Source organism: Humulus lupulus, chromosome 2, assembly GCF_963169125.1.
Source record: "Humulus lupulus chromosome 2, drHumLupu1.1, whole genome shotgun sequence".
Taxonomy (NCBI): Eukaryota; Viridiplantae; Streptophyta; class Magnoliopsida; order Rosales; family Cannabaceae; genus Humulus; species Humulus lupulus.
The window spans coordinates 295,711,486-295,739,192 of NC_084794.1; the positions used below are offsets into that span (position 1 = coordinate 295,711,486).

Consider the following 27,707-nt stretch of genomic DNA (forward strand, 5'->3'; position numbering starts at 1 on the left):
CGAAGGTTACCGCGGTAGTAAGCTCGATACTCTTGTCGTAAAGAGTATTGCAATCCGAGGCCTTGCGCACAAGGTCCCAGTGGTCGGCGCCGAAGCCAGAAAAGCTTTGGCCCACTCGAGAAAGGACATCCGAGCTGAGCATAGCTCCTTCTGTCCCAGCGGCGCCATCGAGCACGAACTCTTCAATATGAGTTCGAGCCATCAGCAGCTAAACCTTGGAGGTAGAAGGTTTTTTTGGGGGCCGAACAACTACTATTTGAGTTTCGGTTGGAGGAAGCGAGATGGGCCCGGTCGAGCCAGACGCGTCGACCTGGACAGTCGGTTCCGTGGCTGTGCTCACAGTAGTCTGGGCCGTGGGGGTCGTCTCGCGGCATCTGGGTACCATGGACGGTCGGTCTGACCTCTCTGGTATCCTCGGACATTTGCTCATCTGGGCGTAAGCTCCCTCATCGCTAAAGAGCACAACGTCCAGGTCGGGATTCATGGCACCTGCACAGTTACAATGAGTTAGACAATAATAATAAGTTTGAGAAGAGAGGGAAGCCAGGTAAAGAAAAAACCTAACTGGAACTCTCCCCTGAGCTCGAACTTGGGGACCATGAAATTCCCCCGTCTTCAGAGGAGGCGGGGGGAGTGCCTTCCCTATATGTGGGTGATAACCTCGAGAGGTCCCTATAATCGTTGGTCCCATACTGAACGGTTATCCCGTTCCACATCTCGTCCGTGGTGTACATGGTGTCGTATTTCCCGAGCCCACTATCAAACCTATGGACGCAGTCATCTACCCAACTCCATATGTAGAAGTGGTATCTATCCTATGGGCACGAGACTAACCTATTGGGCCTGTGTTTCAGTAAGGTCGGGGACCACATTCTCGAGGTAGGAAGGACTTTACCTTCATCCGAATCTGAGCTTGAGGCTTCATCATTAGCCTCATTCCCAGACAGCGGGCTCCTTGGGCGAACTGGAGGTGGCGGCCTCGTTTCTCTCCTCGAGGGAAGGGCGCCTGTGGGCAGTGGCACCTCCTCCCAGTGTTCGTATTTCTTATTGGACCAGTCATGGGTTGACTGGCCCTCTCCCAACAGCCCACAAGCTCGGAGCTTGCCCTCATGTAATAGGTACGAGAGAGACCTCCTGCCATAAGGGAGTTGGAGCAAGGCCTCTCTGTGCCCCTTCATTGCTTCATCAGGGGTAGGACGCTGGAAATTAGCTGAAAGGCGAAACACATTTCAACTGAATATGGATTTAAGAACTAAAGTCTCGAGCACAGAAATAAAGGTAACGAGAATACTTACGAATCCGCCTGAACGAATAATGTCGAGACGGGGAGAGACCATCTGTCCAGAAGAAGGCTCTTTTAAAATTAGGCGGGTGGTTGGGAAGATCCCCAAAAACCTTCGTCTCCTTGGGGTAGCTCGAGAGGTAGTAAAATCCATCCCCTCCCCGAGCTCGGGAGGGGTTACTTTTTAAACAAAAGAGATATAAAATCTCTTGAGGTGAAGGTCCTTCCCACCCCAGCTCGTGGTACAAGGACCTCAGGGTAGACAGCACCCTGTATGAATTGGTGTTGAGTTTGAACGGAGCCAACCCGACGAAATCAGAAAAGTCTTTGAAAAAAGACTTCAAAGGCAGCAGTGCGCCTGCCCTCATATGTTCTTGGCTCCATGCCGCATATTTTACTGTGGCGTCACGGCCGCCAGGGGCGAAGCAGCACCGTTCTTGACCAGTCGGAGCTCGACACTTCAAGGTGCCTGACAAACCAAGGCCATGGAAAGCCAGGATTTCAGATATTTGACTGGTTGTGGTAACCGTGCTCCAGTAGAGCTCGGCCTCGAACATCTCTCTCCTCGGCTGTGAGGAGGAAGGTTCCCCCATTAATGAAAATTTGAGCTCTCTGGGGGGGTATGCGATAGTAACCTTTAAAGCAGGATCGAGAGGAATCGGCCTAGGGCCTGAATTAGATTCCGGATAGATGGCCTCCCGAAGAACTCTCCTCTTCCCCTCGATGACTTCATCTATCTGACGGCGGTAATGAGCTCGAATGTCTTCTTGCTCGCACGCAAGCTCGTATTCTCTTATCCGACGTTGATTCCGGGCGAACGACGATTCTGGGCTCGGAGATTTTGGCTCGTAAGGGACTGCCTGCGATGACCCCCACCGTCTTTCCAGATTCTGTGACATCTAACGAGAAAGAAAAAATGGTGAGAGCCATGCATACAAGAATCACGAGCTCGATGGAATGAGCTCGGAGGTTTAGGAACGAGACAAACTAAGTATTAAGACCCTTATTGAGGAGTCAGGACGCGTGTTCCACAAAAAAGAAAAGGAGCGTGGATAATTTTTTGGAAATCCCGAAATTCAAGGGAAAGAAGAGTGGCGGTTAACTAGAAAAGGTGTCTTTGGGTTTCGTGCATTTATCAAGGCCCATGTTTTTATCCGAAAACTTAGTGTACAAGAAACATTCCCTAAAAATTTTAAAACCCAGAAAAATTGGAACCTCATTCAAACATCAAAACTGGGTATGAACCAGAGATGTAAATCCAGGATGGAAGTCTAAAAAGCATCTGAGCCTGACGGATCAAAACCTCCTATCTCATTATGCTAAGGACGTAAACTAGTATATACACATACACAGCAAGAATAGTTTAAAAAAAAAACTGACAAAATGGGAAACAGAGATTGCTTACTTACACAATAATGGCGACTGCAGAGAGATTGTTGATTGGAGAAGAGGTTGCAAATAGGAACTCACTGACTCGAACAGACCAGAATTTCTTTGTTTCTTTGGCCGAGAAAACATGCGCAAGACAGAAGCTTTTTAGGAAGGTCTCTGGTTTTCTTTGTTCTTCCTTTTCTTGCTTATGGTGAACGAAGGTAAAAGTGAAGGTGAAGAGGGAAGTCTTGTATATATAGGCGGGAATAAGGAGTTAATCTGGAACGTTGAACAAAATCCTTGCAAAATCCAATGGTCAGGGATCAATGACAAGATAGCACCGAAAAGGTGTTAGACGGACGATCATGGGCGTGTTTCCAAGGTACTCAAGCATCAACAATGAGCAATGCCAGATTGACGCGTGTCCATTTTCAAGAGTGTATGACGGTACAGTTCTCAAAGAAAGTAGTTCAAAAGTTTCCTTCTCTTAGGATCCGAACAACTACTTTTGAGGGGGCAAGATGTTATACCCAGATTTTGAGCTATGTTAATTATGATCTCGAAAGACGGATTCGCAAATCAGTACTCATAAGGTTGGAAACATGCTCCACGAATGTGTACCGAGCTTGCAGGATATAGACGACCTTGGGTATGTTGACCTCGAAGTATTCATGATCTCGAAAGATAGCTCCGGGAACATACTCATCTTCAGGGACGACTTCGGATCTGGGGTCCCGAGCTCGACGATACGTACGATCTCGAAAGCCGTGTGGCCTCGGGAGATATTCCTAGCTCGATAGATGACGGGAGACCTGAGAGGCTAAAATCCTTAGAGATACGCGATAACCACCTTGAATATCTGCAATGGTTATAGATATGAGATGTAATCCTCATTTATTATTGTAAATCCCCTAGAATCGTGGGATATTATTTGGTATCATACGTCTCCTGGTCTTCAGGGGACGTTTCCTTGTATATCTAATTATAGGCATTTAAAGCTATTAATTTTATTTATACAAAAAGAGTAACTACCCAAAATATGTGGGATAGTATTCTTTAGCCTTCTCTATAAATAGAGAAGCCATGCACCATTGTAGAGGACCGAAATTCTAATCCTTGAGAGAAAACTCTGAAGAATTCATTCTTGAAGAATTCCTGGAGATAATCTTGAGTTTAATAACAAAGACTCGTGGACTAGGCAGATTTAACTACTGAACCACGTAAAAATCGTGTGTTTATATTGTTTTATTCTAATCGGCCATTTTCAGTTATCGTTTTACGTGCTCTTCTTTCACTATTGACGAAAAACGGCGTCAACATATGTATTTTTTTCTTTTCTTTTTTTAACTTTTATTGTATGTTTTTTTTTTCAGGTATAAGTAAGGTAATTAGTTATTTGATTGATTCTTTTTACGTTTTTAAATCTATTTTTTTTTCTAGAACTAGGTTAAATAACAAGCTAGCATGAGAGATAACCAGTTACCCTAAGAAGGGTAACTTATTGCTATAAGATGAGTAACCATTAGTTCCCTATATTTACAGTAATATAGGTAATCAGTTACCCATAAAATCTAAGATTATACATATAACATGGTAACTGGTTACTTATCTAAAATTTAAAAAGAAACGTCAAATTTGAAGGGAAAAAAACATGATATGATCTTACAAGAAATCATAAAATCTAAGAAAAAAACAAACTATTGAAGAAAAAGAAGAAGAGAACTTCATCAAAAAAGGAAGAATAAGATGAAAAAGAAGTTATAGTTTCAGTAACATAAGTAACTGGTTACATCAAAAAACTAATAAATACACAAATATATCAAAACTTGAAGGTAACAAACAGTTACTTATCATAGAAAAGAAGAAAAAAACTCCAGAAACCATATCACAGTTACCTAAAAAACTTAAAAATTTAGACATGTTAGTGATCACTTTCGTGATGTTGTCCAAATCTACATCACGAAAGATATCTTCACCCACACTAGGAACCCTGATCTCTCTTCCTCTCTTTCTTTCTCTGAATTTTTCTTTCTCGACCTTCAACAATGATGAAATCGTTGTTGAGCAACCTCTCGCAAAAACAAAAATAAAGATGCGTTTCTAATGTTGAGGAGATGTTAAAGCTTAATAGTCACTGATCGAGTTCAAGCTAGCGTTAATGATATATATATTTATTGTGACCATTAGCCTTCAAGGTCAACCATTTTTGTAGATTTAGCCAATTTTGTAATTATTAGTTGAAAAACCATTTAACTAAATTTATAGTATAAAATAGGGTATGAGTTTGTTATAAAAAAAAATTATATGTATTTTTCAATCTAGTTTAGCCTGAAAAACTAATTAAAAAAGATTAATTTTGTACTAATGCCACGAGAAAAAATTATCAAAAAAAGTTTAATGCTTTCCCTCAGAATTTATTATTCTAAAAAAGTTTAATTATGAGGGACAGACCTTCTTGTTGCCTTAGTCTAATGGAAGGTCTTTGGAAGACATGTGAGGAGAAACTGAGTTTGAAAACGATGAAGTTGAAAATGGAGAAGTTAGAGAGGCAAGACAGTAGTAGTAATGAAAGCTTTGGAATGTTGTGTTGTGTATTATGAAAAAACTCTCTTCTTTAGTATTATTGTTACTTTAGAATTAAAAATATATATATATATATATATTCTTCTTGTGTAATTCTGCTTAGATATATTTAGTATCTGAAATGATGAGGAGATCTTCATGATCATGTCTTCTATTATCTCCTAGTATCAAATATTAGCAAAGTTAATGTATTAATTCTGATTTCTTAGAGAATTAGGAGTCTTGTTAATATTATATGTGTCTTTTTCACTATAAAGAAATTCTTGAACCTTATGACAATTGGGGTTCACTTTACAATTTTTATTTTTTTTTGTCAAAATCGTACGCCGGCCGGGAAATGAGCTTTTAAGATCGAAGAAACTACAATGGACACCATCCCACTAGTCAAAATTCCAAACCATTGCATGGCAAAGACCGCACTGATGAAAGCATCATAAGTCTTCTTATTGGCGTCCTATGACATGATGTGGCAAACAGAGGGCAGGCCTGGCCCTGAGCCAAATATGGCCCTGAGCCAGATTTGTCCATAGCCAGATTCGACCCTGAGCCAACTTAGGCCCTAGTAAAGATCTAATGTGAGACCCTAGGCATAAACCTAGCTTGCCTTAGACCAGGGTCGACCATAACAAAGGGTAGTCGCCATGAATCTTGGAACAAGTTGCAGATATACTCACCAAATCACTCAGCATATCACAATACAGCTCATCACTCACCATATCACCAAGTTTTTGCGGTATTCGCCATGCAAGGGTTTGAGATTTTGGCTGGTGGGATGGTGGCCATTGTTGTGTCTTCAATCTTTAAAGCTCAATTCCCAGCTTTGGCTTACGAGATTGATGCGGTTGCTTCGACTGTGTCGGAGGCAGAATATGCATGGCGTGTAATTGTCAAGTTCTGTGCTCTCCCGACTTTGCTCACTTACTATTGGCGAATGAAAATGCTCGAGATCGCTCGGTACACAGCTCTTGTGGCCAAGAATGCTAAACAAGCAACCTCGGACATGTCGAAAGTTCTACAAGTTGATGTAGAAGCTGAGCAAGAGAAAGTGGAGGAGTTAGGACAGAAAGAGGAGAGAAAATTCTAGTTGTTTTCGAAAGCTTTTCTCAGTCGCTATGGATTGCATTTGATTGGTACAACAAGTACTTGGTTCTTATTAGACATAGCTTTCTACAACCAAAATATATTTCAGAAAGACATCTTTAGCGCCATTGGTTGGATCCATAAAGCCAAAACCATGAGTGCACTTGAAGATGTGCTCAAAATCGCCAGAGCTCAAACCCTCATAGCCCTTTAATCAACAGTTCCTAGTTATTGGTTCACAATGGCTTTCATCGACAGAATCAGTAGATTTTCAATCCAACTGATGGAATGTTTCTTCATGACAGTTTTCAATTTGCCCTAGCCATTCCTTACCACCATTGGACATTGACAGAAAATAGAATTGGCTTTGTTGTAATATATTCCCTCACTTTCTTCTTCGCCAACTTCAGCCCCAAATCGACCACCTTTGTCGTCCCGGCCGAGATTTTCTCTGCGTAGCTGAGGTCCACATGTCATGGCATATCTGCTGCGGCGGGGAAGGCCAGAGCTATAATTGGAGCTTTTGGGTTTCAATATACGGAACAAGCAATTGGAGTGAGGAGCACGCTGATAATTCTTGGTGTGGTTAACTTTTTGGGAATAGTTTACACCTTCTTGGTGCCTGAGTCTAATGGAAGGTCTTTGGAAGACATGTCAGGAGAAACTAAGGTTGAAAATGGAGAATTTAGAGAGGCAAGATAGTAGTAGTGAAAGCTTTTGAATATTGTGTTGTGTATTATGAAAAAGCTCTCTTCTTTAGTATTATTGTTACTTTTTTTTTAAAAAAATTATTCTTCTAGTGTGATTTTGCATAGATATATTTAGTATAAGAAATGATGAGGAGATTTTCATGATCATGTCTTCTTCTATCTCCTAGTATCAAATATTAGAAAATTTAATGCATTAATGTTGATTTCCTTGTTTATATTATATGTGTTTTTTTCACTATAAAGAAACTCTTGAACCTTATGACAATTGGGGTTCAATTTACAATTTTTATTTTTTTTTGTCAAAATCGTACGTCGGTCGAGAAATGAGCTTTGAAGATCGAAGAAAATACAATGGACACCATCCCACTATTCAAAATTCCAAACCCTTGCTTGGCAAAAATCGCACTGATATAAATAACGTTCCACGTGTCATGGCATATCTGTCGCGGCGGGGAAGGCCGGAGCTATAATTGGAGCTTTTAGGTTTCAGTATGCAGAACAACCGATTGGAAAGAGGAGCACACTGATATTTCTTGGTGTGGTTAACTTTTTGGAAATAGTTTTCACCTTCTTGGTGCCTGAGTCTAACATAAGGCCTTTGGAAGACATGTCAGGAGAATTGAGGTTGAAAATGGAGAAGTTAGAGAGGCAAGCTTTTGAATATTGTGTTGGGTATTATGAAAAAGCTCTCTTCTTTAGTATTATTGCTACTTTTTTTTTTAAAATTATTCTTCTTGTGTGATTTTGCTTAGATGCATTTAGTATAAGAAATGATGATGAGATTTTCATGATCAAGTCTTCTACTATCTCCTAGTATCAAATATTAGAAAAAGTTAATGTATTAATCATGATTTCTTAGAGAATTAGGAGCCTTGTTTATATTATATGTGTCTTTTTCACCATAAAGAAACTCTTGAACCTTATGACAATTGGGATTCAATTTACAATTTTTTTTTTGTCAAAATCGTACGCCGACCGAGAAATGAGCTTTAAAGATCGAAGAAACTACAATGGACACCATCCCACTAGTCAAAATTTCAAATCCTTGCATTGCAAAAACCGCACTAATGAAAGCATCATAAGTCATTTTGTTGGCGTACTCTGACATGATGTGGAAAATAAAGGGCAGGCCTAGCCCTGAGCCCGATTTGGCCATAGCCAGATTCGACCCTGAGCCAAATTAGGCTCTAGTAAAGATCTAATGTGAGACCCTAGGCGTTGGCCTAGCTCGCCTTAGCCCAGGGTCAACCATAACAAAGGGTAGTCACCACTCTTACCCAACAGTTATCAAGCATTATTGTGTGTATATTTTAGATATTGCGGTGGTGTAATCTCACACTTACCCAATAGTTGACACTTAAATGAATTGAAGATAACATATATGGTTGAGATTAGGCTTAATCAACCTTGGTTTTGTATTACAACTCAAAGCATAAACAACAAGTAATCTAACTCTATAGGTAGATAATCACAAATTACACAAACACAAAGGAAACAAAGTGTAGAATGGACATTTCTTGAAGAACAACCTTCAAACACAAAATCACAAAGCTATGATTTTATGTGAAATACTAAAATGACAAGGCTTGACAAAAATGTAGATATGTTGTCCAAAAATCTCTATTCCTAGCCTTCTTCTTGGAATTGCTTGAAGCTACTACAATGGAATGAGATTGGGATTCACAAGCCTTGATTCTTTATACAAGTCAAGATTTCTTGATGAAGATCTTGGAGAAAACTAATAATCTTAAAAGCTAGAGAAAGAGGGAGAGATGAGAGTGACTATAATGACCCAAAATCACTAATAAGGCTAAAGGGCATTGATTAGTGTGTCGGGAGGGCACGATTGGTTTATGTCTGAATTAAATAGTTTAATGCATGATTCTGTGATAATCATGCCTACATGAATATATGAAATGCATGTCTATGAGTATTAGTACGCATGTAGGCCCCGTTTAGCTTAAAGGGGTATATTTGTAATTTTAGCCCGTTGAGGGCGTAAATGTGATTATATTTCATAATTGTGATGACCACATTATTATGTGGGTAAATCTACAGCATACGACTTGAGGCGATCCTAGGGAGCTGGTTAGCGGGAGAGTCACAACAGGACCTAATACTTGACTTGGGGCAAGTCAATGGATATTTCGGGTATTAGATGGTTATTTGGGTTATCAGGTTATGAAAATAAATAATTTGAGATATATTTGACGTTAGGAAGCTTAGGAAGGAATACTGGGGAATTTTACCGTTTTTTCCTCGGGGACATTTTTGGTACCCCGAGCCTCGGGATTGATTTAATCAATTAAGGATAGACTAAGTAAAACTCAGAAAGTGGTAGAACAAGGCCAAACCGACCCTTCTCTCTCTTTTCTCTCTCTCTCTCTCTCTCTCAAGGGAAACCATAGAAAAACTAAGGAAACTTGGCTGGAACTCAGTGAATTGAGTAGAGGTTTTGGAAGATTAGCTCAGGGTTAGCATCAAGAGTTAAGGTAAGTTCTGAGCTTTATCTTTGGTGGTTATATTTTGTGAATATGGCTGAGTTCTAAAGTGTTTATGGGTTTTTGGCATGAAATGTTGAATTAAGGGAGAAGGCTTGGGAGTTAGCTCAGTAATTGTTTGGAGGATTGAGTCTTCAGTGAAGGTAAGCTTCAATTTATGATGTAGTGTTTGAATTCTGGGTTTTTCTGACTGGTTTTGGTGTTCTTGAACTTGTGGGTTTCAAAGATTGAAATGTTGTTTTGATGAGTTTCTAGACTAGGTTTCTGCTGGGTTATGTTGCTGAAATCATGTTAGAATGTTTGTGATAATTGGGGTATATCATTAGGATGATTATGGGTGGTTTTGAGTGAGGTTTGAGTGTTAAAAATGGTGGTTTTTTTTTGTTCGAAGGGGTCGGGCCGCGGCTCAGTTCTTGGTGTGTCGCGGCCCTCTGAAGCTGATAGGTACTGGAGAAGAAGGGCGGGCCACGGCATTGGGAAGGCTGAGCCGCGGCCCGTGTCTATTTTTGGGCGATGCTGGGCCTCTCGTTGGGGGCATGTCGCGGCATAGGAAGCTTGGGCCACGGCCCTTAAGGGAATTTTTGGCCTTTTGGAGTTTTTAAGCACAGAAACCTAACCTAGGGTTCTCGGGATCGATCCTACTACCGTGTTTGGTGGAATTCGATGTCCCGGAGGCTAGAACTTAATTTGGAAACATTTTTACAAATATTAATGGTATCCCTTATCTTGGTTGTGACTAGTTATAAGCTAGGGCTCGGGAAACGGATCGTGCTCAAGAGACATCTCTCGTAATCAGGACACTTGGAAATTAAAGGTAAGAAAACTGCACCCGGTTGTGAATTTATAATGGGACTAAGGGTTCCCTATTTTGTATGCCTTATGAAGGATGGTATTATGCCATGTGAATAATAAACAAACAGCCTAAGAGTGCCGGAGTTTACATTGGCGCACAGGGCGCGGCTCAGCCACTGGTAGCTAAGGACAGCTTAATATTCACTGAGCTCGGTTTAAGCAGACCGAAGTCAGTGGGGTAAACAAAGGGTGCGACCTAAAGGCGTCGACCCTGATTATCAAGTGATTTGGTTATCATTATTGATTGATGAACTTGCCATGCTGAATAGCTGGGTATCGGCTTGTAGATTCACTGGTTATGTCTATGGACTATGTGATTAATGTGGATTGTTAAGTGTATGAACATGCTTAAAGAGTTATTTAATTGTTATCATTGTTTGTGTGATGATATCATGTTTTCTTGCTGGGCATTGGCTCACGGGTGCTACGTGGTGCAGGAAAAGGCAAGGGTAAGCTTGATCAACCCTGATTTGAAGAGCTCTGAAGGCAGAACGTACATGACCAGCTGCTCGGCCACCACGGTTGAGGAAGAGACAGGAACAGGAGGACCATAATTGTCTATTTTTCCCTTAGAGGGGCTAGCAGTTGTTTACACTTTGAAATTTTGTAAACTGACTTTCAAACACTGTTTCTTTTGGGATCCCTTGTACAAAACGTTTAATTATATGAAATGTATCTTTTATGACCAAAACCTTTTAACCCTAGTTCATTAATGGTTTTAGTGACACATTTTAAACTAAATGACTTGATTAGCAAGTCCTACACCTTTATAAATACACAGTGTAATGGTCCTGGCTACCCAGGGCGTTACAGTGACCAAGTCACCAATGAACTCATATGAACCCTTTAAATAGTAAATGAACCACATTAGACTCAACCAATGAGATTAGAGCATTTCAATTTTAATTTTGGAGCCAAAAACACGTCATTGTATGGCCTCGTACTGACGACCCAGGAGATCCGTCACCGTTACCTAGTCTACCATTTCTTGGTCGAGCGACACGTCGCCTCCCAGAGGCAACGCTACGCCGATGCCTCTGTTTTGACGCTAAAAAAATTATCTCAAAACATCCCTAAAATGCTCCCAAACTTTTTGGGTGCACTCATATAAGAAACAATTTGGACCCAAAAAGATTATTTATAAATGCCTATACGTAAAGTCAACTCTCACGTGTTGACTTTTGTGAAATCGTTATGGTTTTGCACCTCTTTGTGCCTAACCAATTTCACCATGTGTTTAACCAATCACAAAATTATACACTCAATCTCCTTTGTCGATTCTCAAAAATCTAGATTGGAAGAAAAAAGTCAAATACCCAAACGAGTAAAACTAAAATTATTGAAAAAAAAATAGAATACATCCATGTGATGAACTCAATCACCCAATGGAAAAAAAAAATTCCAAATTTTCATTTCAACTTAAAAGAAAGTGTTGTTGTTTGGTGGTATGTGATTAAATAAAGACTTTTTTTTTCTAGTTAATGATATTAAACCCATAACACATAAGAGTATCTCCAATGAGTGACAAAAAGGGGTTGCATTGTTATATTTATCACATTTTAACAAAAGTATCATTCCAATTTTGTTCTAAAAATTGTGCCAAATTTGGCACATGCTAAAAGTTGTGCCAAATTTGGTAGAAGATATAGCATGGGTCAAATTTGGCCCAACAATAAATGTCATTTTTTATTTACTATATTGCCACTAATTTATTAGTGAACAATTAATGACTAATTATATTACTTTTTTTATTCATTTTTTTTACAATAAAAAATGAAGAAAAAAATTTGTATTTTATCAATAAATATTAAATGAATTGTTGATTTTTTTTTGTTAATTTGCATCTTGTGCATTGGAGCGAAATTGCAAATATTGAGCCAAATATAACATTGATTCATTTTATGTGCCAAATTTGACACAAAATTTACATCTTGTGTTTACCCAAAAATGGTCATTGATCACGTGGCAAGGATTACTTACACATAGATTGACACGTGGAAGAATAAAAAGGCAGAGGCGTTGTTCGGCTATCGACCAGAGGCGCGCCTCCTTGTCGATGTTAATGTTTGTCACGACCAGGCTGGTCGTGAAGCCCGATTTATTTCCTTCTTAGGTTGTAATCTAATATTAACTGCATTTTAATATCTCTTCATAATTATTCTTGATACGCGGTTATTAAGGATAAGATATGACACGTTATCATATGTAACCCTCCTTGAGCCTATAAATACACATGAAATAGCTCAAGGAAGGGACTTTGGGATTCATTTTAGCTTTTTTGCTTAAGATTGAGAGAAAACGAGCTAAGGTGAGTTGTTACCATCTGATTGTATTACGCCTAAGGTTTATGAAACTCAAGAATCCTAGTTCTTTGATCACAACCTTAGGATTCTATAATAAAAATATCACAAAGTGGACGTAGGTCATTACCAATCACTGGGGCCGAACCACTATAATTCTTGGTGTTTTTTCCTTTCCATTAGATTATCTTTTCAAGCGTCGTGTTATTTCCTGTCGTATATTTGACTCCGTGTCGTTGGCTAATTCGAGGGTCAACATCTTGAATTGGAGATGGTCTAAGAAAAACTAATGTATATTGGGAGCAAAAATGAAAAGAAAAAAAAAGTGAAGGATGCCAAGAAAAAAAGACGACACTACTACAAAAAAAAGGCTTTTTAGGGCTCACATTTTTAGGACTCGCGGGGCGCGAGTCCTCTTTTTGAGAGCCTTAAAAACTGAGGATTTTTAGGACTCGTCACGAGTCCTAAAAGAATGTTTTTAGGGCTCGCAATGCGAGTCCTAAAAAGTTTTATTTTTAATTTTTAAAAAATTAAAGGGTAGCCAAAGCTCCTGCCAGAGCTCCGATGATGACGGCGGCGCCAGCACCCCATGTTGGTGGTTCAGTCCGATTTTTTAGTGGGTTTTGAAGCCCAAAGCACAAGGAATGCAGTGGTGGTGGTCATTTGGCTTGGGTGGCTCAAAGTGGTAAAAAAATGCCTAAAACATTTTGGAAACCCACATGGTCACCGAACTTTGGTGGCTTCGTCAACTAGGCTAGGTGGCACGTGAGGCTAGTGGCTAGTGGGGCTAGGGGTTTCGGGGGCTGGGGAACACCGTGGGCTGGCGTGTGTAGGCGAAGGGTGGCCGGAGAGGCACCATTCGTGGCTGGGTAGTGGGCTTGTGTGAGAGAGAGAAAAAGAGAAATGCGGGAAGAGAGATGGAATCCAGGGAGAGAGAGAGAGAGAATGGGTTTTTTAGTTAAAAAAAGTTATTCAAACTTTTAGGATATACATAAGTTTTTAGGGCTCGCTTTGCATGTCCTAAAATAAATTCTTTAAAGACTCTCAATGAGTGTCCTAAAAAGTCTAGGAAATTTTGTTAAAATAAAATTATTCAAACTTTTAGGACACACATAAGTTTTTAGGGCTCGCATTGCGTGTCCTAAAAGAAATTCTTTAAGGACTCTCAATGAGTGTCCTAAAATGTCCAGGAACTTTTGGTAAAAAAAATAATTCAAACTTTTAGGACACACATCAGTTTTTAGGGCTCGCACTACGTGTCCTAAAAGAAATTCTTTAAGGACTCTCAATGAGTGTCCTAAAAATTCTAGGAGCTGTTTTTAGGACTCGTATTTAGGTGAGTGCACTAAAAAAGTATCCTAAAAGCCTAAGTTTTGTAGTAGTGTGAGGACTACAATTATTGTTGTAAAAACACGGTAGGCAAAGGAATTGAATAGGCCTCAAATCTCATTGTCTCAGTACTCATATATACTCAAAGCTTAAAAATACATGTTTTGGTGAGTCATTCAATTTACGTTTTGAATTATGTTTTCTTAACCCAATAAAAAAGTAACTAAAAATTTACCTTTAAATCATAGTACAAAATTGACCCTATCAAATTATCTTTTTCTATGACAACCCTATGTCCTCGAGTCACTTCTCGCTCGGCCCCATGTCCAGGTCGGGTTCGACGGTTCCCATCATGGCTTCCACTGCGAGATGGCCTTTGTGGTGCAGGCTCCTCTGCCTAGTTACTATGAGGAGTTGGCTGGGGTGCCTCTTGGAGTGGTGAGGGGTGTCTTATAGGAGATGGAAGATGCCTTATAGGTGATGGTGGTGGCCTCCCATTGTTGGGCCTGGAAGACCCAGAATAGGCCCAGACTGGTTCCAGGTTATTCCTGACAAATTCAGGGTTAGAGCTCCGAGCACTCCCCTCGTCAGGGTCGTGGTCTATCATTAGATGTTTCCCAGGTCTTCGTGGGTAATCTTCAGTATGAGGAGTTTGCTCCTCAGGTATTTGGGGCAATGGTTGCCCACCAACACCTGGGTTGTTCGCGGTGGCCATTGTTAATGCAAGAGGTTTATGACTAAACAATCCAAAGATTTTCTTAATGCTCTCAATGAAAGCATCAAACTGTTGACGCCGTTTTTCGTCAACTTAAATCTGAAAAGCACTAAACAAAGATTTAAGAAATAAGAAAAGAACATAAGGATTTTTACGTGGTTCAGAAGTTAAAATCTGACTAGTCCAAGAGTCAATATTATTGATTATTGATACCCTCTCAAAGTTTTCTCAAAGCAATTCCATAGAGTATTCTTAGTACAATCTTGTGTCCATCCACAAATGAAATTCCCCAGGCTATTTATAGACCTGGTTGACAGAATCTATTCCATTTATTTGAGGAAGTTACAATCAATCTTTCAAATTTGAAATAAATACAAATAAATACACTGATTACATATTATCCCATGATAATTGGGATTTAACATCAAATAACAACGAATCCCTAAGGAATAGGGATCTCTTAACAGTTGTCGTGTGCAAAACGCGTTGCTGACCTCGAACGCAAGGTTTACGTGCTTTCGAGATCGACCAACACTTTGAGCTCGTTATTCTAGCCAACCTCCTCCTTAGCCAGTGATTCCATCAAGCTCAACCTCTGGAGACCAACATCTTCGAGCTTGCAACTAAGGCTCGAATAACACCCATATGCATCAAAGAAGATTCGTTCTTTCGAGCTTGATACTTAAGCTCGAGCCTTCTGTACTTGTGCTCGATCGCCAACAAGATCAAGTCAAGAATCATGCAAATATATACAAGTATCCAGCCACTGCTTGTCATTTTCGATCTTATGCTTTACGAGCCTACATTTCGAGGCTCATTTATGACTATGTCGAAATTTGGGTGTAATAGTGATCATTTTGATATGTGAGAAGCATATGTTTTTTTTTGCTGTCCCCGGAGAAAATAACCAAAATAAAAAGCAACATTTTAGTTTCTTTTTCATAATTTGTTAACGAAAAAGTAACTAAACTTTAAACTTAAACAAAATTTAATATACCAAAATTTGTATTCTTATTTTACATTTAAAAGATACCATATGGTATTCTAAACAACTTTAAAGCTATTTTAGAAACATTTCAAGTAACTTTTTTAAAATAGCTTCTTTAGGATATTGTTTGGTAACTTTTAAATAGAACATAAAAAAACTCTTTTTGGTAACTCACTAAGGTAACCAATTAGTATCTTAAATAATTAAAAGCAATGAAAATGTAATTTTTAAAAGTAACTATGCAGTATACTATATAATATTATTTTCTAATAACATATTTATGGTAATTTGGAATTATAGGAGTAACTTTGTATACTATATGATAACTAATTAGTTTCTAAAATAGAGTTGAAGGTAACGCAAATGTATCTTAAATAATAAAACATGTAAATTACATGAATGACTAAAAAAGTCTAATAAAAGTTTTCATTTAAAAGTTACCATATAGTATACTAAATTAATTTTTATTAATAAACTATATGGTAACTTATTATACTATATGGCAACTCATTAGTTTCTGAAATAAACTTGAAAGTTACCAAAATATATCTTAAATAATAAGATATCATAATATAACATAAAAATAATTAATTCGTATATTAAGATTTCTACAAATGAGTCTTGGAAGTAACAAAAGGTACTCAAATATTATGATCTAAATATAAAGTTTTTAATAAAAAAATGACCAATTGGTATTTTATAGATATCGTAAGTAACCAAAATATAACTTTTTACAACTTACAAAAAACAAAAAAAAAATTCAAGAAGTGGGATTTCCCAATTTTTTTAAAAATTCGGTATGATATGCTGACGTGTAACTGATATTTGTGTGAAAAATTGGTTGAATGTATTTTTACAAACACTTTAAATTCTAGGTATATAATCGCAAATTTCTCAAACAAAAAAAATTTGGACAACCTTTTGAACCCTTTATAGAAGCCATTAATTTAAATATTAAGATTAATCTCGTATATAGTGCGAAAATCAAAACCAAAAAACACCACATTTTAAGTCCCTATTTATTACAAAATTAAAGAAGAAACTTAAAAGTAATCTTACCATTAAAATTTGTGAAAATATTACTTCTTTAGAAATTAAATGATTAAAAATAATAACAAAATAGGAAGATTTCTTTGATTTATTTAAAAACACATTACACTACTATTAATCACCACTTTTTTTGTTTTTTTTGTATAAAGACAAACTTAAATCCTAAACATGCCACCTCACCATAACAAGTGTTGACTTCCATTAGGTATCATAATTAACAACGAATTAGTGGCTCTTTGCATGAAATCCACAAAATACAAAAGAAAAGATAAGAAATAGTATTAAACCATTAATTAAGGCATAATATCTGTTTAATCTAATCCACTATCGTCAACTCAAATGGCTTCCACATACCCAACAACTATCAACTACCATAAGCTTTATTTTAACTCTGTCTTTTAAGGATGTCCATTAGCCAACAAATAAGATAAAAAAAAAATCCAAAATAATACAATGAAGATTTTTATCACATAAATTTTTGTTTTATTTGTAGAATTGAGATTTCATATCTTCTATATTACAAATAAATGAGCTTAAAGTGTTAAGAAAAGTTGATTCTGATTGTTTAATTAATTAATCATTTAAACAATTTTATGTACAACAAACGAGATAGGCAAAAATCTCTTAGATCATCTCTAATGCAATATATAAATTTTGTGCCAAATTTAGTAAAAAAAAATAAGTCAAGCTCAATATTTATAATTAATTATGCTCTAATACACAATATGCAAATTAACCAAAAAATGCAACAATTAATTTAATATTTATTGATAATATATAAAATGTAACCTTTTTTCATTTTTTATTGTAAAAAAAAAGTCATTAATTGTTAATTAATTAATTAGTAAATGACTAATGAAAAAGTGCATGTATTATTGTGCTAAATTTGGCTCATACTAGTCCAACCTTTAGCATTTAACAAATTTGCATTGTTAAGTAAATAAAATTAAAAAATATATATATAATTGTATTTATTTGTTTCTTAACCATAATTCATAACACTTATTAAATTCAAATATATAAAATATTTATTAATAATGATATGTTACATTCTTATAAATTAACTATAAAAGTAAAATTAGGGACATATGTTGTGAAAATGGTATTATCATGACATGTTGTGAAGTTCATAATAGAATTATGATCGAATTGCTGTAAATCAATATATATTCTTGAATAATAAATTAGGATTAAAAATTAAAAACATGGAAAATAATTAGAAAATCCGTGTTACTATTTATTTATTTACTCATAAACGAGTTCAAAATCTCAACAAAACAACCTCTATACGCAAAACAACACCAAAATCCTTTTAACTCTCTAATACCATTAACTACTAACCACTAACTAGAAACTAACTAACTCATGAAAATCGCAATTAACAAAAACACGAACACTCTTCGCTTCGCTTCCCAAAAAAAAAACGAGAAGAAAAAGAAAGCTTTCGATTCTGATTATATCCATATGTACTGAAACGGCGCCGCTTTGAACTTTGCATCATTCGCTCAGATCTAATCTTTCTCCGCCATTTGCCATCCATGGGTGTCCTGTAGATATTTAAACATAATTAATTAATTAATTAATGATTTAAATTAATAAATAAGATTTAAAATTGAAAATTCTGTTTGGCTTGAAAAAAAGTAATTAGAAATTCACTCACTCAGAACTTGCTCTGCCGAGAATCTTCTAGAAACATCCTTACACAGCATCCGCCTAAGTAGATCCTTCGCCGCCGGAGATACTGACCGGAAAACTCTCGTCGGGAACCTCAAATTGGCTCTAAGCACCGCATCAAAAGTCTCCACCACAGATTCTCCATAAAACGGCGGAAAACCAGCCAGCAATATGTACAAAACGACGCCGGCGCTCCACACATCAACTTTCTCATTGTAATCCCTCCCGGCTAACACCTCCGGAGCCACGTAGTAAGGCGTTCCGACGATCCCACTCATCGGCTCCCCGTCAAGAAACATCTCGGCCGATCCGAAATCGGCGAGTTTCAACCGATTCCTCTCGTCGAAGAGTATGTTCTCCGGCTTGATGTCGCGGTGAGCGACGCCGTGGCGATGGCAGTGCGCCACGGCTTGCATGAGCTGAGTCATCACGGAAGCTGCCTCCGTCTCGGTAAAGACTCGGCGACTGACACGGCTGTGGAGATCGGCCGAATCGCAGAGATCTAACACCATATCGAGGTACGAATCATCCTCGTAGAGATTATGGAGCTTGACAATGTTCGGATGATCAGAGACATGATGAAGAATTTTTGGTTCAGTCAGTAAACATTGCGATTCAAGAGAATCACCGGAAACCAAACGTTTCTCAATTGATTTCACAGCAAAAAAACCACCGTTCTGGTTCGCCGATGAGCATCTGTAGACAGTACCGAATCTTCCTTGACCGATCTCCTCCAAAATCTGGTAGTCTCTCTTGAGTCCGTCGGTCATTATTATACTCTGATAGACGATGAAATTTTCTTTCACTTTCTTTCGAATTTTCTCTCACTTTCTCTCTGGTTCTTCTAATTAAGTTTTTTTTTCTCTCTCGTCTTTCTACAAAATTGAGTGATAATAATCTGCTTTTATATCGAAAGAGCCGACTCTCCTATTATTCGGTTGTGTGATAAGCGGAGTTTGCGGAGTCCGTAGCTTTTTAATTTTCGAATTTTTTTAGAGGAATATTCGGCTCGCTATCGTCACCCAATGAAAAATAACCACGTGTCGAATCTAACAACTAAAAAATACTACCGTCCAATCAGAAAACGGGATTGAGATTAAGTGAAATTACTGAAATATCCCTGGGAATACGATTTGAAAACTTGGCTTCCGTACCAAGGACTCTGTCCTTTGATTAGTAGTGAGTGTACACAATTTCGTACACAATTTTTTTTTCTTTTTCTTATTTTAAATTTTTAAAAGGTCAACTCACAATTAAATTAAATTCAAATCAATTTTAAGATTCTATGAATATTCTAATTAATTTAAATTTGAAAAAACTTAATTTATTTAAAATATTTGACTAGTTTTACTCGAATTAGCAATTTGGTGATTACACAACTTGACCCTAATTTTGTAAGTTTGACTCGAAAATAATACAATTATAATTGGATAGTGTCCTCATTATTTATTCAATTTCTAAGAAAAGAAAAAAAATTATACTAAACCTTCTTGAAAGTAAGATTAAAACACAAATGATAGTGAAAAAGAATATGGATATGGATATATAAATAAAGTGGCATCCATTCTAACCATTTTTTGAGCTCAATTTAATTAAGAATTTCCTCTTTTATTAATTAGTAATTCTATCCATATTATATAAATATATATATAATTTGTGTTAGCCCATTGTTATTATGGAAAACAATGAGCTAAATGACATAATATTTTTAAGAGTTATAAAATAGACAATTTGATAAGTAAAAGAATGAACAAAATATTAAGATAATTCGATAGTTTGTCACATAAAATTAAATGTAGAAAATAATACATGTCAATTAATGTACAATAACCCCACAATCATACACATAGTACACTACCAATAAATTAGTCATAGATTGATAAAGAAAAATAAATAAATATCTAATTTTTTATTTAAGGCAAGGTTTTCTACCAAACCACCGACATATATGTAAGATCAACTAAAAATACTTATTTTTAATCACTTTACCATTTTATTAAGGGTTTATACTTTTTTGGACCCTGTGTTTTTTTCCATTACCTGTTTGGACTCTGTGTTTTGACAAATTACTTTTTGGACCCTATGTTTTATAAAATTATTAAAATAGAACCCTAAACTCAATTTTGATGAAGAAAAAAATTAAATATAACAACACAGTTTTTAAGCATAATGATTTTATTTTTGTTCTGAGTTATTAGTTTGGTAAATTATTTGTGATTTTAGTTGAAAAAGCATTGACTAAAATCGGGTTTAGGGTTCTATTTTAACCATTTTACAAAACACAGGGTCCAAAAAGTAATTTGTCAAAATACAGGGTCCAAACAGGTAATAAGAAAAAATATAAGGTCCAAAAAGGTATAAACTCTTTTATTAATTAGTAATTCTATGTGGGGAAAGTAATTAATTATTGTATTTGTAGTACTTAAGTAGCTAAGTAATTTTTTTTAACGGTGAAAATGCCTTATGTCCATATTTTGGTAGAGTTTAATACAATTGTCTGTTTCGTCTTTAAGTCCATCTACATAGTGTGAAATTTGTTTATAACTTAGGTACTTTCACCGCAAATATCTCTTACATTGAGTACCTTCGCCGCAAGCATATTTTAAATTGAGTACTTTCACCGCAAATATCCATTTAATTTGATATTTTTGTCACAAAAGAACTTAACAGTGAGAATTGACGGTTGTAGCAAATTGCACAAAAACATAGGCGGAAGATATTTTCACCGCCAATAAAATAATTTGGGTACTTAAGTGTTACAAACGTAATAACTTGCATACTTCCAACGCAAATAACCCTATATAAAATGATAAATCAATTTAACAAATTTTTTTTTGGAAAAAGAAGATTCTTTTTTTCTAAATAATTGAAAAGGGCAAGTGATGATAAGTGATGAATAATCCATCTATATTAATATAGAGTCGTATCCTATAGCTATGCCATATATATATATATATGTGTGTTGACAAATAATATGAATATTGCTTCCACATGGTGGATTTCATTAACATTTTGTTTTATATATACTCTATATATGACATTTTTATGCATGTTGCAAAACGAGCCATACTTGAGCCAAATTAGAGACAATAACAAGTGAATTGTGAGTAGTAGTGGGGACCTCCAAAAAAGATATGCAATTCCACGAAATTTCCACCAATTTATAGTACTTGGTGACTTTTGGAGGAATCAAAAGGGTACGTACGATTCAACATTTTAAATAATTAATTAGGTCAATATATACAATGAGAAATATCAGAAGAAAAGTAAATGTTATACATGTGTATATATATATATATATGACACTTGTTAAAGAGGTATCGGTAGATGTAGTGATCTAAACCTAATTGAGGTTGAGAGTAGCTCTCTCGTTCAAACTTTTTGACAAATTATTTCACGAAGGGAAAATTTTGTCTATATATATATTTTTCATTCTATGCTATCATTTGTGTGCCTCTCCGTGTGTGTATATTTATATATATATATATGAGTAATGATATGTGTACTAAAATTAAGCACCAAAATATTACAATAATTGACGTAGCGAACAGACTTAACTTTTGTTACAGGCGAGTCAAGTCTGTGCCCAGTGGCCCCACATAATGAGGCCCAATTTTTTGAAAAATACTATTTTTTTACATGTACAAAAGCCCCCAAAATTTGGAAAATACCTTTTTTTTTATAATTCTTTTAAAAATAACAAATTTTGTATAAGGCCCCCTACTACTCAGGTCACGCTCTGGTGACGGTTTCATTTAATCAATCAAATTTATTTCAGGCGAGACCAACTCTTTTAAAAAATAATGTCACATCAGTTGGAGTAATGTTTTAGTACATGCAGATATCATTATTCTATATATTTATATATTCCTATTAATATAGTTATATAAGTAAATGAAAATAAAAAAAAAATTACTTGTAGTGTGGTAGTACATAGTTTGTGATATTTTGTATTGTGGTATTAATGAGTGGAGATCATGTACTCATAATTTCATATGGAGAGAAAACAAACCACCATAGGACTTAGGAGCATATTATATATGCTAACTGAATCTTTTTATTCAGATATTATTATTATTATTATACTTTAATTAAAAATAATTTAAAATAATGTATGATATCTTTATTAGAAAGCAAACAAAGTTTTAATTAGAAGCTAATTAAGCATATCATTAATTAGTAGACATTTGGGTGATAAAATATTAATTCATTATTGAATCCCAAATCTAGCAAATTAATTAGTGGCTAATTAATAATTTATTTTTCCTTTATTATATACCTAATACATGCTTTGAGATACTCATATAGAATATCCCTAGAATATGTATATTATTATATATATATAAATAAATATCTATTGGCACAAAATTAGATAATATATATATGAGAATAATCTAATTATAATTGATAATAGCTAGCCTTGGACCAATCAATATCCTTTGTTTATTCATCAACTTGGCTCACAAAAGGCTACAAAAAGTTGGAAAGGGAAAAGGACCAAATATCTTTCATAAAGTAACAATATATTATTCTTTTAATTAATTAATAATACAATTAATTATTCAAGACACTGATTTCTCAAATATAAAAACCAACTGCTAATTAAACTAAACCTTTCTGCAGCACATCCTTCAACATGTTTTTGAAAATTCAAGTTATTTAACTATATATATTCTTTTTAAATATAGAAAAGTATTCTAGAAGTACATTAATACATCTTATTTATTTATTAATTAAGTAATTAATAGAGAAAGGAAGTATATATAATATATAGATGTTTATTTTTATCTTTACATATTATTCGATTATTCAAGAAATGTCTTGATCTTAGGTCAAAAATATCTTGACCAAAACAATGATCAGGATAAGATATATTTATTATATATTTGCTTAATTTTATTTATAGAATTTATTAATTATTTTTATTAAATTTATATTAATGTTATATAAATTTTAAATAAATATTTTATTTTTATTAAAATAAATTTTTTTTTTGTTTAAGTTTATGTTTGTTCTAGTTTTTGAATTTGGGAGTAACAACAAGAAATTATATATTATATATGTTTAATGTAATATTAAATATTATACGTGGATTTTAAATTTAAGTTTCTTGCTAGTTTTTTTTTAAATAATTTGTTGCTAATTGATAGTATATTATATTATATGTTTAATATGATATTATTCTAATACATGAGTTCAAGTTTAATTAATGTTTATTGAAGTTTAAAATGTATGATTTTATTATTTTTAAATAATTATCATTGTAAAATATCTCGAAAATATCATATTTTAATTAATTTATTTATTTAATTTATTATTTTTAAATAATTATAAGTGTAAAATATCACAAATTTTTTTTTTTTTTTAAGTTTAAGTAATGTTTACAATATGCCGTTAAATATAAGAATATTTTGTTAAATATAAGAATATTCCGTTAAAGTTAACATTAAAATAATAAAAAACTGTTAAAACTAAAAAAAATTATTTATGTACACACTTTTTATATAGAAGATATATAATTACTATAATTAAATTTATTAATTTTCTTCGATGATAATATAATCCATATGTTTGCCACCTAATAATCATACCCTATTATAATAATAATGAGTAAGTATTATATATATATATGTATATTCTCTTTAGTCCAAATTAATTAGTCAATAGAAGATATGTATGAGTCCTCGCGAATATGAAAATGACTCAAAGTACATTTAGATGTAATTATAATTAATCTTAATTTAGAGAGGGATAATTATAGTTTAATTATATATGAGCTTGAGGTCTTGTTTTTGTCACCCAATAATAATCTCCAAAAAGATATATGTACTAAAATAATAAGTTGAATCCTATTTCTTAAAAATAATAATAATTTGAATCCTAATAAGAAAAATAGTCCAAGGGATGACTATATATGTCATGATTCATAGAAAATTAAATTTGCATTAATTAATCTTCAAAATTAACAAGAAGATCAGTTACTTACAATGATGACTTATATCATGACAAGACAACTATATATTATTCCAATAATCACCAGCTAATTAGGTGATACCATCATGGCAATTTAATTGTTCAAGAGTACACGAGTCTTTGTTATTTAATTATTTATTTATTAAATTAATTAAGCTATTCTATGAGCAATCATAATATATATATATATAATATAAGATAATTTCACTTTGACCTTGTTGGTGGGCTCTCAGTGTTTCTTGACCTGTGAACAGATTTCGGCGCGATCTTTTTTTAACCGTGTATATTGTAGCTATTTAGAGTATCCTGCAAATTTTCAGAAAATTCTGAATAATTTACAGTACCGAAAATTAAGTTCAAACATGTTGCTTTCCACGCTCATAAAAAAAATTAGTCACGCGTGCAACAACATGTTTGAACTTAGTTTTCGATACTGTAAACTATTCGGAATTTTCTAAAAATTTGCAGGATGCTCTAAATAGCTACAATATATACGGTCATAAAAAAATATCGCGTTGAAAATTATTCACGGGTCGAGAACACTGAAAGCCCCACCAATAGGACTTAAAGTGAATCCCTATAAAATAATTATCATGTATATATATAATATGCCAACATATATTCCTATGCGTGATCATATGCAGATTCATGCATGAGGTAATAAATTTAATTCCATGAATTTTTTAGTATAATACTAAAAAATATTATATACATGTTTTTATATTATTGTATGCAACTTGTATAATATTGTTATAAAGTGGGATTTTCAGGGGGTATATATGCATGGTATCTATCCATTAAAAAAAAGTATAGAGAAATTTGATTGATTGTTGAATAAGTTTTTTATTCGAAACACTATTATATATTTATAATATGATTCTCATATAATTTGATGTTTGAATATACATCATAACCATAGAAACTTGAGAGTTGTGACACCTTGTATATGTAAACCAAGCAATATAATAATAATTACAAAAAGAAAATATAATCACATTTTGTGAATTAATAAACAAAAAAAGCATTTGAGAAGTCTATATTTATTATTATTATTATTAGCTATTTGATTTTAACTATACATATTGGATCATTGGCTGTAAAGTAGTAAACTACTTGAAAATATTGTCATAGTGTCTTTTGTCTATTGTCCACCACTTCTTCTAGAGAAAGTTTAGGCTTTGAACAAACAATAATAAAATTATTTTATTAATTTGCCTAATTAAATTTTTATTAACTATATTAACTAAATCAATTCTCCACAAAAAGTTAAGTAACATTTATATTAGAGCATCTACGCTCCAGATGCCATGGGAGTTCCCCGTTACCATTAGTGGGGTCCCCAAATCAGAATGTTGTCAAATAAGATTGTCGAAAATTGGCAACGTTACCATTTTTTCTTATAAAAACATTTTGGGTTACAGTAGATGAAAGAAAAAATAAAAATATTAATATTAATATTTTAAAAATTTTGGCAACCTTACAGGGTGCATGCAACCAAGTTAAAATGTTCTTAAATAAGATTGTCGAAAATTGACAACGATGCCATCTTTTTTTTTAAAAAAAAATTATAAAAATATTTCTGGTTACATAAATGAAAGAAAAAATAAAAATTAATATTTTAAAAATTTTGGTAACCTTATAGTTGCATGCACTGGAAATGTGCATGATGAATATATAGTAATCAAATAATTTTAAAAATAACTACAAATTATACATTAACCACATATATTAATAATATATATTTATAGGACAAGGATTTGTAACAATATTATTAATTAATTGCTTATAAAATTAGTGTGCATGGTCAATAAATTGGAAGTGATTAAGGAGACATAAAAAATGTCCCTTCAAATATATGATAAGGACATATATATATAAATATATGTATAGTGATTGAGACTTTAATTTACTGGAGTGTCTTTTGAAGCAAGTATAGGGTCGAATCTACAATTATTTCTTTTTCTTTCCGTACTCATAAATAAAACAATTTTTTTTTTGTTTTTATATTTATTCAAACATTATTTTAATTAAATTTTCTGTCTTATTTGCTTCCATTATTCTATATTTCTTTTTCTCCACCATTTTATCAATATATAGATATGTTATTATTACACCTGAAAACTTTATTTTCTTGTATTATTTGCTATATATTTAGATTTGTTTCAATTTTGTTACATTATACTCTTCTTGATTATGCTCTTTTTTTTCTTATCTAATTAAGGTGTATAATATAGTTTTTTCAGTGATTTTTAAAAAAATTATATAACAATAATATTTCAATTATTTATATATGTAAATTATATCCACCACACAGAGCAGTATACATTCTGAACCTGGCAATTTTGTGTTTGATACAATTTCCACCACTTATAAGTTTTTTTTATTTATTTTTTTATTTTAGCAGAAAACAATTCTTAAAATATTGAAAAATAAATAAATTGTACGCGGCGACTAGATAGATATCTGATTATTTATACCGTATATATATAAATATAAATATATGCATTTATTATTGATTTATATATGTTGGGATATTATCTAATAACTTGACAAAATAACAATAAATAATAAATGTATGAATTTTATATGTTTGGGTGTGATGTGATATCGTCTACTAATCAGATGAGACAAAAAACAAAAGCAAAAAAAACATCTAATTAGATAAGTAAAAGAAAGCTAAATTTTTTCGTCTACTTGAATTTTTTTTTTTTTTTTATCAAAATTGGGTATTAAGTAATTTTTTTTATTAATTTTGTAAAACATATAATCCGAATTATTATTTAACAAAATACAAAAATCAATCGCATATTTAAAAAATATACATGAGCTAAACTGAGATTTTCTCTCTAAATAATGGCAATTAATTATTGAGATTTTCTTTAAGTACATTTTCTTTTTTACTTTTTTTATGATTTCTAATTTTTTCTAAGAATATGTAATCAAAATTTCAAAAATATAATTTTCAAAATTTTATAACTATGAAAAATATGATTTTAAGAATAACAACTTGAAAACAACTCAATGCATCAACCTAAAATAAACTAAAAAATAATATATATATATATATATATAATTTTCAAAATTTTATAACTATGAAAAATATGATTTTAGGAATAACAACTTGAAAACAACTCAATGCATTAACTTAAAATAAACTAAAAAATAATATATATATATATATCAAAACAACTAAACATCAATAAATAAATAAAACTAAAAACAATGTAAAAATAGCTTGAAAACAACACAAAAAATAAAATAAAAGACAAAACCGTAGAAGTATAAAATATACCTTAAAA

At 33.7% G+C, this 27,707-nt stretch overlaps 1 protein-coding gene and 1 pseudogene across 1 annotated transcript; one reads left to right on the top strand and one right to left on the bottom strand.

Moving 5' to 3' along the window:
- Positions 1-5,091: 5,091 nt before the first annotated feature.
- On the top strand, positions 5,092-7,018 carry LOC133815749 (low affinity inorganic phosphate transporter 1-like; annotated as a pseudogene).
- A 10,956-nt stretch (positions 7,019-17,974) lies between these two features.
- LOC133819953 (phosphoenolpyruvate carboxylase kinase 1-like) lies at positions 17,975-19,362 on the bottom strand. Its single transcript, XM_062253340.1, has 2 exons — positions 18,422-19,362; positions 17,975-18,308 (listed from the first exon to the last, which is right to left on the bottom strand). The coding sequence occupies exons 1-2, from the start codon at positions 19,203-19,205 to the stop codon at positions 18,259-18,261; spliced, it is 834 nt and encodes a 277-aa protein (XP_062109324.1). The 5' UTR covers positions 19,206-19,362; the 3' UTR covers positions 17,975-18,258.
- Between the last annotated feature and the right edge of the window lie 8,345 nt (positions 19,363-27,707).

What these genes read in the sequence shown, in the direction of transcription:
- LOC133819953 (XM_062253340.1), bottom strand. Translation starts at nt 19,205, where the DNA reads ATGACCGACGGACTCAAGAGAGACTACCAGATTTTGGAGGAGATCGGT. An exon ending in CTCGGCAGAGCAAGTTCTGA is followed by an intron (nt 18,309 to 18,421) that starts GTGAGTGAATTT and finishes AAATATCTACAG; the next exon opens with GACACCCATGGATGGCAAAT.